This window comes from Candida margitis, assembly GCF_024628925.1.
Source record: "Candida margitis strain CBS 14175 chromosome Unknown scaffold50, whole genome shotgun sequence".
NCBI lineage: Eukaryota > Fungi > Ascomycota > Pichiomycetes > Serinales > Debaryomycetaceae > Lodderomyces > Lodderomyces margitis.
The window spans coordinates 65,918-78,302 of NW_026261922.1; the positions used below are offsets into that span (position 1 = coordinate 65,918).

General features: G+C 37.7%; 5 protein-coding genes across 5 annotated transcripts; 3 read left to right on the forward strand and 2 right to left on the reverse strand. All coding sequences in view use genetic code 12, as the record gives it.

Annotated features, from left to right (window-relative positions):
• Positions 1-2,170: 2,170 nt before the first annotated feature.
• On the forward strand, positions 2,171-4,177 carry CANMA_005430 (uncharacterized protein; the record flags this gene model as incomplete). Its single annotated transcript, XM_051817809.1, has 1 exon — positions 2,171-4,177. One exon carries the CDS (start codon positions 2,171-2,173, stop codon positions 4,175-4,177), a length of 2,007 nt encoding a protein of 668 aa, XP_051669002.1.
• Positions 4,178-4,739: 562 nt separating this feature from the next.
• On the forward strand, positions 4,740-5,894 carry CANMA_005431 (uncharacterized protein; the record flags this gene model as incomplete). Its single annotated transcript, XM_051817811.1, has 1 exon — positions 4,740-5,894. One exon carries the CDS (start codon positions 4,740-4,742, stop codon positions 5,892-5,894), a length of 1,155 nt encoding a protein of 384 aa, XP_051669003.1.
• A 153-nt stretch (positions 5,895-6,047) lies between these two features.
• On the reverse strand, positions 6,048-6,701 carry CANMA_005432 (L-methionine (R)-S-oxide reductase; the record flags this gene model as incomplete). Its single annotated transcript, XM_051817812.1, has 1 exon — positions 6,048-6,701. The coding sequence occupies one exon, from the start codon at positions 6,699-6,701 to the stop codon at positions 6,048-6,050; it is 654 nt and encodes a 217-aa protein (XP_051669004.1).
• Positions 6,702-7,912: 1,211 nt separating this feature from the next.
• Positions 7,913-10,636, forward strand: CANMA_005433 (uncharacterized protein; the record flags this gene model as incomplete). Its single annotated transcript, XM_051817813.1, has 1 exon — positions 7,913-10,636. One exon carries the CDS (start codon positions 7,913-7,915, stop codon positions 10,634-10,636), a length of 2,724 nt encoding a protein of 907 aa, XP_051669005.1.
• A 1,315-nt stretch (positions 10,637-11,951) lies between these two features.
• On the reverse strand, positions 11,952-12,351 carry CANMA_005434 (uncharacterized protein; the record flags this gene model as incomplete). The annotated part of the gene is made up of 1 exon (XM_051817814.1): positions 11,952-12,351. A coding segment is annotated over one exon (400 nt), but the record flags the coding sequence as incomplete, so codon positions are not given.
• Positions 12,352-12,385: the final 34 nt, after the last annotated feature.

The window sequence follows — 12,385 nt, forward strand, 5'->3', positions numbered from 1 at the left end:
GTATGTTTCCAGAATAGAAGTATTATATACTGTGATACAAAGAATACGTAGTGTATAAGATACCTATATCCAGTATAGACCCGCCTCACCAACCAATTCAATCTTGATATGTTAGTAGTAGTAGTAGTAATATTCACAAAATGTGTGTGGCTCTAACAACAATAGCTACAGTATACAATATACAATATACAATATACAATATACAATGATAAGGCTATATATAGAAGATAAGGCTACTTGATGATGTTACATTGTTACATTGTTACATTAGGAAGTATATCAGATTCGTATATTGTGTTACAGGGGGGGGGGGTGTATTCGTTTTCATCTTTTAAAAGAGAAGAATAAGGAGACTAAAACGGTCGTGTATATTTGTAAATGAATGAAAAGAATCATACAACATTCTTTCTTTCTGTACACAAACGCTATAGAAAGAAAAGTTTATTTTATTTTAATTAACTGCTGTTAATTTTTTTTATTTCAGCAAAACACAATATAATAAAATATACTTACACCCCCTCCTAGATCTAGTATTAATTACTGGTATTCTTTTACTTTACGCCCCCAGTTGTTGCCTTAATATTTTTTGTTGGTGTGATATCAATTGACTCAACGCCTTGTCTTTGATCACAAGTTTATACTATACATACACGGAGAGAGGGCAATTTCCGCCGGTGTTAACAAGTGCCTGCAGTGTCTGTAGTGTCTGTTGTAGGTGCTAATCCAACAAGAGTCTGTAGTTCTATTTTTGCGTCGTTAGGAATTGGTCTTTTTTTTTTTCTTCTTTTTTTTTGACAACCAAATGCCAAAAGAAGAACTAAATAGAAGAACAAAATAAAAAAAAAAAAATGTGGAACCGTTGAACAAAAGGCATGACCACAATTGGAATAGAACACAAAACTTACATACACAAATTAATGTTTCACCATATAGGTATATATACATTCATATTACACCCCCTTTGTTTGTGTTCCTTTTAAAATCTTCCTTTTTCTATATTCTGCTAATCTATTTTTATGCAGACACTTCCGACACTAGTACTTCTAGTCATTGGGTTATGAGTGAAGTAAGTGCAAAATGAGAAAACCTCACGTCATTTTTTTCATTGTACAATCTCAAATGGTGGTGGTAGCGGTAGTAGTACTCCCAATACAACTACCAATACAATAGCTACTACTACTACCACCACCACCACCACCAACACCACCTCAGATATATATGTATAAGAGTTTATAGGTTAATGTTGCTTCTTTTTCGACTACAAGTAGACTAAAACCAAAATGTAGTACGTAGTGTATGTAGTTAATGTATCTGTTTGCCCTCTTGTTATCTCAATCAGAATTTCTGTACTGCATATAATTTGACAAATCGATTGGTAGCTCTTTGTTAATAAATATCAAACGTTAATTAATAAATTCAACAATCAAACTATTAACCATAAACTTATAAACCAAAGAAGGGAGATTCAAGAACATTCCATATATAAGTATATAGGTCTATAAGCATATATATATATATATATATATATATATATATATATATGAACAACAATTCCTTCCTTTATTTAAAGTAAGGCGAAGAAAGTAACTTCAACAGTCTGTAAACTATTCAATTCAACCATTGCTAATTTATGACACACCACTACATATTCCCATTATCTATCTATTCATCTATCTACTTAAATTTTTATTTTTAAGATTGCCCTTTCTGGTGTCATTTTTGTCTTACAAACAACAACAACAACAACAACAACAAGAGAGAGAAAGAGAGAGAAGGGAAAAAAAAAGTGCTGACCTTATTGTATTACAATAAATATAAATATAAATATAAATTTTAAAATACAAACAATTGGGAGACAAAAACAAAAATCACCATATAAAAAAATATATATATATATATATACATATATATATAATCATCATCATCAACAACAACAACAACATTCATATTACACCCACACCTAGTCAACCCCAATTCAATTCATTCTTTTTGTCTTTTATACTAACAATACATGATACAACCACATCACATATACTATAACTACACTTAATATACCAGCAGGAAAGTTTACTCTTAATTTTTTTTTTATATTCATTTATTTATTATTATACTTTATATATAACTCACTCACACACACACACACATACCTAAACATCTACACACCTTATAAATGTCTAAATTGAATGTCAATTTCAACATATTTAGTAACCTGTCATCATCAATTGATCAAGAAAATGATGTAACAACAAAAGCAACAACTGGGGCAAAAAACAAGGGTCAAACACAGCCCCTGGAACACGAAACAGGACAAGTTGTTAGTGAGAAGCAAACAAGCCCTGTTACTGCTGCTACCACTACACAGCCGTCAAACACTGCCACTACTGCCTCAGACAATACCCCTCCAAAGCTGACTTCCCCACAACATCGTACTATATACCACTTTCACCTACCAAGACACAAGTCAACTTCTTCTTCTTCTTCTTCCCCACCATTGAGTAGTGAATCAAATGAAGCAAATGTGTCAAACACTACCCAATCTACCAGCTCTAGGTCTCCAACTTTGCAATCACCAAAACTGCAATCGCCAAAACCACAACAACAACAACAACAACACCAACAGTCTTCTAAGCTTTCCCCTGACAAGGATGAAAGATTCCAAAAACTTGTGAAGAAGACAATAAACAAGTTGAAATTGTCCCCAGCTGTAGCGCCAGTTGTTGCTCACACAAGCCCCGACTCCCTTGAAAGACAAAAACTGCACTCACAACTGCACTCACAGCAAACCAAAAATGTGCAAGGAGGCCCACAGCAAAGTCAATCGCCTTCTCAGAACCAACATCTTGCTACTCCATTAACTCGTTCACGTTACAATTCGGTTGCTTCCTGTAACTCATCCTCAAGTGACATTTTTGAACGATCAGTGACCAATGGTAACCCACTTTCCAATTTAACCAATCCTGAAACACCTTTCCATTATAATATAGAGAACTACACCAACCCCATTTTAGACACAACTGCTGAGATTTTGGTTAACCCAAACATCCAATTAGATCAAGTGAAATTAAACTGTTATTGTGATGATGAATTCACTGCGTTACCATCGTGTGACTCTTTTAAGGGGAAAGAATCTTATTTCACTAATAGCAACAACAACAATAATGATAATAATAATAATACTGAAAACACTGATAATAATGATAATTCTAATACTACTACTGCTGCTGCTGCTGCTGCTGCTGCTGTTGCTAATAGTGTTGGTCCAAAATCTGGTGGAAGTGCTGATGGATGTAACAGTGTCGACTGTAAATCTAGACCTAATAACCAATCGACTCTGAGTTTATCTTTAACTCCAGCCCCACCTTTAGTTGCTATTTCACCAACAATGAGACCAAGAGCAAGAAGCATTATTTCACAACTGATTATTTCAACTTTGGATAATTCTAAACACAACAATAACAACAACAGTAACAGTAATTCTTTCACTACTAGTGGTAATTCTCACCTTAGTAAAGTAAAGTCTTCAACTTCAACTAGTGGACTTTCCTTTTTATCAAGACCTCAGTTTGGCAATGCAAGGTCTTCGAGTTTTGCTGGCAATACTAGTCTTTTACGCAACAAGAACAGCAATTACGAAAGCTCGATTACGGGAGGAGGAAGAGCTGCTGTGATTTCTAGAAAATCGTCACCTAAATTGGTGAGTTTAGTGACAAAATCGCAATCTGGTGCTAACTTGGCAACATCACCAATATCCAACAGTTCATCAGGTGCAACAACAGATGCAAAATATGTTCATTCACCAACATCCATCACCAACCACTCGCTGAATCCTCCTGTTATTGACTTTTATTCGTTTGCTGATATGTGTACACACGAAGATGAGGAACTTTCACAAGGAGTAGCAGAACAGGACGAAGGAGAGGAGAGAGGGGGTGATGATTCCAACCCTAATGGGGAAGCAGATGATGATGATGATGATGAGATTGATCCATTGGACGAAACCAATATTCAAGAATTTGGTTTCAATAGTATCAGTAGTAGCGGTAGCGGTATGATTAGTAACCGTAATGGATCAATATCTACTGGTGGTACAAACTCTACAATGTTTACCAGAGAAATGCCTGTTAGAAGAGGAAGTTATGCTACAATTAATGCTAAAGATTACATAGGCGTTTTATAGGAAAATGTCATTGGCTTTGTTTTAGTTTTTGCATTAATTGAATTTGATTTTGATTGTTGTTGTTCTTGTTGTTGTTATTAGCCTTGTTTATTGTCTGTCGTATTTTAAAAATATACGACACAGATTGACGCATGCGACAATAAAAAGAAAAATTTTTTAACTCATTCTCTCTCTCTCTCTCTTAGTTTCAAACTGTTGGCAAAAAAAAAAGATGAAAAAAAAAATCACCAACTTTTTCTCAACACCCACCAAAGAGATACGAAAAAGAAGTCATTAGTAATTACGTTCTGTGGACATCAATCAAACACTCACCAATCTTTTACCCCACCAAATCAATCTGATTCATCACAACCAGAAAAAAACAAACTCCATCATTGTTAAATCTAACCAAATACACACACACATACACACAGGTATCACTTTTGATTCCCCGCCCCCACACACACATCACACTCCTTTTTTTTCAAATTTCAACTAATCACTGTAATCAGACTTTCACAGCATAGTTGAGATAATCTAAAGCAAAAAAATATACCACTCCGACTCCTAAAAGAACATAGTTATGACTGAATCATTATTCGATACCAATTTCACCTCCGAAAACGAACCAAAATTGGCAGCTTCTGCCACTGGTAACCAAGCCGCCTCTGAAACCCAATCACAGGGTGGAAGTCAAGGTGTTGCATCTAATAACGCTGCTGGAACAATTGCAAGCAATACTGACAACACTAGCACTAATTCAAACTCTGCTGCTACCAGTACCACCAATGGTGCCAATGCAACAACTACACACTCCTCCGCACCTGCCACCAACGATGCATCGCACAGCCAAGAGCACCATGATGACCATGAAGGATACGATAACTCTACCTCGTTACCATCGTTGAATGACAACTCCAATGCTGACGCATTGATAAATTATCGTGTGTTGGTATCAGCTAAAGAGGCTGGCTGTTTAATTGGCCAGAATGGGAAAGTCATTGATTCAATTAGAGAGGAAACAAACACCAAAGCCGGAATTTCCCGCTTGGTTGCAGGTACGCATGAACGTATTTTGACCGTTTCTGGTAAATTGGATGATTGTGCCAAGGCCTTGAGTTATTTTGCCCAAGCTTTACTTGGATCATCTATTGAAACATACAATTACTTCCCATTGAAGCAATTGAGCTCTACCCCATGTGTTGAACATGAAACAACCATTTTAAGATTATTAATTCCCAACAGCCAAATGGGCACTTTGATTGGTGCCAAGGGGGCCAGAATTCAACAAATCCAACAAAATTTTGCTATTTCCATGATTGCTTCTAAATCCTTTTTACCGGGCTCAAATGAACGTTTGGTTGAATTGCAAGGAACGGTTGACGACTTGTACGATGCGTTGCGCATCATTTCGCGTTGTTTAATTGAAGATTTCTCTTCTAGTGTGGGAACCACCACTTACTACGTCCCTAAAAGCCATCAATTGACGAGAAAATCAACAGCAACGATTAGTTTTCCAAACGACATGGTGGGTGCATTGATTGGTAAAAATGGATCGAGAATCCAGGGGGTGAGAAAAGTCAGTGGAGCCATGATTGGAATTGGTGAAGCGGTTGAAGGTTCAGATGAGCGTGTTTTCACTATAACTGGGACACAACAAGCGGTGGAAAAGGCTAAGCTGTTGTTGTATCATAATTTGGAAAGGGAAGAGCAGAGAAGAGCCGAAGCTACTGAATAGAGAGGATGAAAAAGAGCCGAAGCTACTGTTGTCATCTGATGACATCTGCTATCTATCTATATCGTTGTTTTATATATATATAAATCAAAATGTATATATGTGTATTATTTTCTATTTACTGATTATATTGGAAACTGCGGTTTTGATAAGTTTTTACAAGAAGCTCTTGCTTAGTAAGGCTGCCAATTGTTCTAAATACTCGCGATCAGTCTCATCAAACCCAGCAAGATCCAAACAATCCAAATCAATAACTCCCACCACTGTATCGCCATCGTCAGTACCCTTGTTGTTGCCATTATCTGTTTGCCGTTGATGGTGAAGTATAATTGGCACGACAATTTCCGATTTGGTCTCGCCGTCACACGCAATATGGCCGGGGAATTTATTTATATCAGATACGACTTGACTCTGGGCAGTGGCAGCTGCGGTTCCACACACACCTTGGCCCCATTTGATCGATTGGCAGGCGACTTTGCCTTGGAATGGACCTAGGAGTAGTTCGGGTGTGGTAGAAGAGTTAGTGCTATTGTTGCTGTTGCTGTTGCTGTTGGTCTTGTGCTGACTGGTGTGGTTGATTTGGTGGTAGTTTTCACTAGTGTAAAACCCAGTCCAGTTGACATTGATGCCTAGTGAATGGTATGCGTGCCATAAAAGAGATGCACAATTGGATAAATTGGAAATCAAGTACGGCGTTTCGAGGGCAGTATAGGCATCGAGAAGTTGTTGAAGAGTTTCTCGCTTGGTTTCAGAAGTGGCACTGGTGCTTGTGGAGCTCGAGAAGTTGGTGTAGTCGGCGTGATGAACCATTGCGACGATGTATGGAGGAGAGCTATGGTTTGGTTAAGTTGTAGTTATTTTCTGCAAGATCTTTACAAAAGCTTTGTTTTTGAAAATGGGTTTTTTCAAAATTCTTTTTCTTTTTCGTTTTAACCTTTGTTGCATACACGTACAAAAAGGTATCCACAGTTTTTCTTACGTGTTTGGTAAAGACTTACCAAAACCACTTTACTATTCAATTCATCATTTCGCTAGATTTTATCTCTTGTTTAACTAGGCGTACATTTTTGACAACGGGGATACGCAGCATTGTATTGCATGTTTCAAACAGGCTGCTGGGTGAATTGTGAAAATGTAAAGGCTTTAGTGTCCCTTATCAAAGAACTATTGCAACCGTTTTGCATTTTGCATTTTGCAATTTTCAGATGTGTGCTTTGTGAAAATTGCAAACACTAAACCCCCTGGGTTTCTGATGCATCGCATTCACTTTCCTCTGTCGGGGCAAGGTGCCAAAGTCTAGTCCAAACAAATGTGCCCAATTGTCGACAGGATCACATTATTAGTCTTTCGTTATCAGCACCCCCGCCCCCTCTCCCAGTTAAGCTATAAATGGTCCTTTTAACAAACAGTATCTGCTTTCAATATCTTTGGAAACTCACTTTGATTGTAGTCATTATTCCCCCTTGAGCAGTATCATATACCCAATTTCAGCATTAATGACTCCCAATTTGTCTACACATCATGACTCACACTTCCAATGGCAAATGATGAAATTCAATTGCTGTTTCAAGGCAACATAGTATTATATTCTGGAATTTAGCACCTTTCTAATACTACTGTTGGTCAACTAAACCAGCCCCATTTTGTATTGCAGCTGCAAATCAATCATACTCGATTTACGTCAATATATCATTAGCTCTGATTTTTATATTATCTGAGTATTGCAATCCCTAAGGCAACTACGGAAGAACTACTCCTGACTAGTTGTAAAAATGATGTTATCCTTCAATACTATTTAATGTCGTGCTATCTATTAAAACCCTTTTGTTAAGAGATTAAAAAAAAAACTTATCAAAGCGCAAACATCAACCGCCAACTGAAAAGAACCAGATCATATAATTTAATCCAAGCTAATACTCCACGATATATTGCATACACTGCAACCACGCATAGTATCTTTTGCACAGACGTCCTCTTTAAATTAAGCAAGTTTGTATTCAAACGTCTCTGCTCATCCAGAAATGGAGGGATTTGAGGAGTTTCTTGCACTACGAGGTGTACAGCGAACATTGATCAACCACAATAGTATCACTCTTGATAATGCTCGTCACGATACTAGACTTGGATTGCATGACCGACAAACGCGTCGCGACCCAGCTTCTGATTTGATTGAATTACTTGTAGCTAATTCGATTGAGCAAGGACAAGATACTTTTGATCCATCAGAGGATGAAGACTTGGGGTCTAACCTGAGTCGAGGAGAAGATGACGTAGTTGAAAACATTTTGAATGATAACGAGGTCCAAGCAGATGATAATTATGGCTTAGCCTATGAAACTGGGTTTGAAAGAGATGCGATACGCGACGGGGAGGAGGGAGAGGAGGACGATAGGATGGAGCTTGACCCTGAAGATGGAGCTGACCACACACCAACTTATCCCGCACCCATTGCTAGACCTTCTGTATTTGATGGACAAACTGAATTATTCAGAGTAGCTGATTTTTCTAACCGGCTTGAATCAGTCGATGAATCGGATGAAGAATCCAGCGAAGACACACGAGGCATACCTCTTGAAGATGACCTGGATGATGCTGATGTATTTTACAACACAAGGAGAGAGAGTTTTAGTACTAACATGGATAGTACCAATGTTGCAGCAGCTTCCGATGCCATTCAGTCGCCAATGTCGCAGCTTGGTAATTTGGACACTAGTTTCAAGTATACGGCAAAACCACGATCAAACGTCAAGTTCAAGTATCCTCGTATACATGATAAGACCAATTTCATTTTTACGCCTCCAGTGAAGCACCTCAACAGAGGTAGCTTCGAGGCCAAGCTTAAACATTCTGGAAAGCAATTGCTATTGAAGCAAGCTCCGGCAGAAAAGTTTTACAATGGATTAAAATTAGATGCAGTTGGAACAAACAAATTGAAACCAATACGAAGTACTATGAAGTACAAAAATAATTTAACTTGCATTTTTTCCAGCGACAATGATTACCTCGTTGTTGCTATCAGTTCCGATCTCTTGATTTACGACTTTGATCCAATCACAAATCTACCGAACGAAAAACCGCGATTGATTTTTGACACTAAGCCTTCATTTACATTAAATTCGGACCGAGTCATTTCTACGTGGCCATATTTCCCCTATGGTATAAACTATGTCAAGAGTTGCCAGTTTCTTGGAAAGACGACTGTTTGCGCTTGCACTGATGATGGACGTTTGCTAGTATGGTTTGTTGATCGATTTGTTGATCAAATGAAACAATTTGAACCTTCAAGCGAACGAGACTATTTCAAGAATTTAACCATTTCTCCTGATTTCAAAGTGAAATTGAGTGCTTCATTATGGGGTCTTGATGTCAAGGATAATATAATTGTCGCGTCAGATAACTCGCAGAGTGTTGTTTTGTTATACTACCATGAACAAGATAGAAGGTTTTATCACACCAAGTCGCATCAAATACTACATAATATACCTAGTGTGTCAATAATTAAACACACAGGCGGGAAAGTCCATGTTGCATGTGCTTCTATTTCAGGGGAATTGGTAATTTTTGAATTTCAGTTCAAAATCAATGCAGGACCATTGAACAAATATGATTTGGACTTTTTCGAGCACAGGACGATGTACTACACCGATCCAATTATCGAGTCGATGGAATACGGCAATGGAGATGACGATATCTACCGTCGTCGGCATCCTGATCTACACAATGACGTAGATTTGGTTAGCAGTGCCAGAAATGTCTTCAAGAGACTCTGTTTCAACACTCCGGTGATTATATCGCGATGTGTTGTTAACGAAGATTGTTGGACTGTGCATTCGTTTAATCGTAATTGGTTTCTTCCCGTTGGTTCATTGCAATCGGTTTTCGGTGATTACGAAATTGATGATGCAAAAGAAGACGCAAAGATTATAGCAGAGAGTGCAGTATTGAGAGGGAAGCAACGTCTCAATCACCGAGAAAGAGGCGCTAATGATGATTACGCTGATGTAACTGATGTAACTGATAATCAAACAAGCCTAGGAGCTGCTGCCAGTTTTCAATTTTACAAGCCTGACACAATAGATTTTAATGGTGTTGTTGATCCCGTTATTCGCATACCTCCTACTGCCAAAATGACAAATATCAATGATGAATATAGGCGAATTCATAAAGAAATTGTCCTTTATGAAAAGGGGCATGATTCAACCAAAAATGACTTTTTAGTCGTCACCACCTCAAAAAAAGTGGCCTTATTCAAATATCCCACCTTGTATTGTCCGTGTGCCACCAATCCTTTATTTAATTTGGACTTGTATAAAAAGGAAGATAGCTGTCATTCAAATAGACTTTCGATATCAGCGGTGATTCCGGATTTATCGTGCTTAATTGCCGTGTCTCAACAGGGCATAGTGACAATTATGAGATTATGCAGTTATAGAGGAGTGTATGGGATGAGGCAAGAGCATGTCTTTCCCCATGCCTATAGAATGGCCGGTTCTGAAGATGGGAATTATCGAAATATTGTTGGTTTGAGTATACGACAAAAGAAGAGTTCGGTGGCCATGGGTGTGAATAACGGTGATTGCGATGCTGTTGGTGGCGATGGCGATGGCGATGGCGGTGGCGGTGGCGGTGGCAGTGGCGTTGGCAGTGGCGGTTATCAGATGGGTGAGAGAAATGGTCCGCTCTATTTGCTATACATATTGTACAACGATGGGAGCCTTTTAAGCTACAACTTAAAAGAGGAGTAATAATTGTGGAGACGGTTGCCCTCCAAGAAATAATGGAAAAGGACGATTGAGTAGTTTATTAAAATCAAAAGGATGACTTGATGTTTTTTTTCTTTTAACATGTAGGAATAATATATTAAAGTCTTTTCCTCTTTTTTCTTTTTTCTGAAGATTTAGGTTATGTTTTCGCTGAAATTCTATTAAAATTGAGATAGTTTCTATATAGATAAACGTGATAAAATTATCTCTTATTTAACGATTCTGGTATATAAAGTTGACATGAATTGGGGCGTGTGGCGTAGTTGGTAGCGCGTCTGCCTTGCAAGCAGAAGGTCATGAGTTCGACTCTCATCTCGTCCATACATTACTTTCGAATCTAATGGCAGTTAGATTTATTTTTTTTCCCTTTTCTCTTTTGTTTTTGGTCTTTTCCACTTTCGAGGGAAGGATATATTGAAGATTATGTTTGTTGTAATTGATTCTATAATTGTTTGGACTAAGAGGGATTTTTGGTTGGTAAATTTTGATTTATATTTGTATATTAGAAATTGCATAAAAGCAGACGTGAGCCAAAGGGCATGAGATTGTTTGGAGAGTGCAGTAGAAGTTGAAACATAGATTAGAGATTAGGAGAAGAAGAAATGAACTTTATTTTGTTTTTACTTTTTTTATGTGGTGATGTATGTTTTAAGTCAATTTGCAACCAAAAAAAATAGAACAAATAAAAAGTGATTGAATTCATCCATATAGAACAGTTGCGAAACTCTTACTTCATTTATATCGCATGAAACTAGATAAAATTATTACACTCTGACATGCATGGCTTAATCTTTGAGACAAGTATACGACTACTGTATTGAATTTTTGAAGTGGGGAAATACTTCGTAATAATTATATATGACACAACACAGCAACTCCACTTTGGTTTTTCTTTCTAATTTGTTTTGTTACAATGAGTAATATATACAGTCTTTTTATTTTTTATTCATATTAGTGCGACATAATTGTTTATACCGCAAAGACATGTATATTCATATCAATGTATGTGATTTTGAGAATCACAATATAAGACAAAAAGAAATACATCATATATGATCCATGCGGAAATATATATATATTATTGCCATCACATAGACAATGACGCTGTAAACCATTATGAGAACATATACTGGACGGGGGTTCATACGTAAAACTCCTGCAAATTATAGAGATACTGAGCCACGCTTTTTAGCGAACATACAAAACCAAACCAAATTGGCTACTACCCCTCAATCAAAATCAAAGCAAATTGTGCACACCATTAGGTTGAACAATTAGTAGTTCTTTCAAGTTCCCTTCAGCTTCTAACCGGATTCCAATTAGCCGGCAAGGAAAAAGACTCCCACCGACGTGAACGCTTACCCCTAAACTTCAAATTTTTTAAAAAATGCGATCGCACCGTACGAAAACCTTCGTCTTCAGTGTGAGCAATGCCACCCTCTACACGAGCATTTAAATTACCTTCAAACTCATGGGCATTCGCATTGCCTTCCTCGTCAGGCTCGGTATCACATTCATCGGCCCTGCCTTCCCCTGGCAGCTTTTTTAACCATGCCATCCACTTGTGGTACATTTGCTTTAAATTGTGATCTTTACCCTTAGTTCTGGAGTCTCCATCTCCATACTTGGACAATTTGCTCTTTGAATGAGAACCCGCTATTCCATGGTCGCCTTGACCACCTGTATCGGAATTGGCACTTGTTGCAAGAGAACCAGCGCCTCCTGCATGAG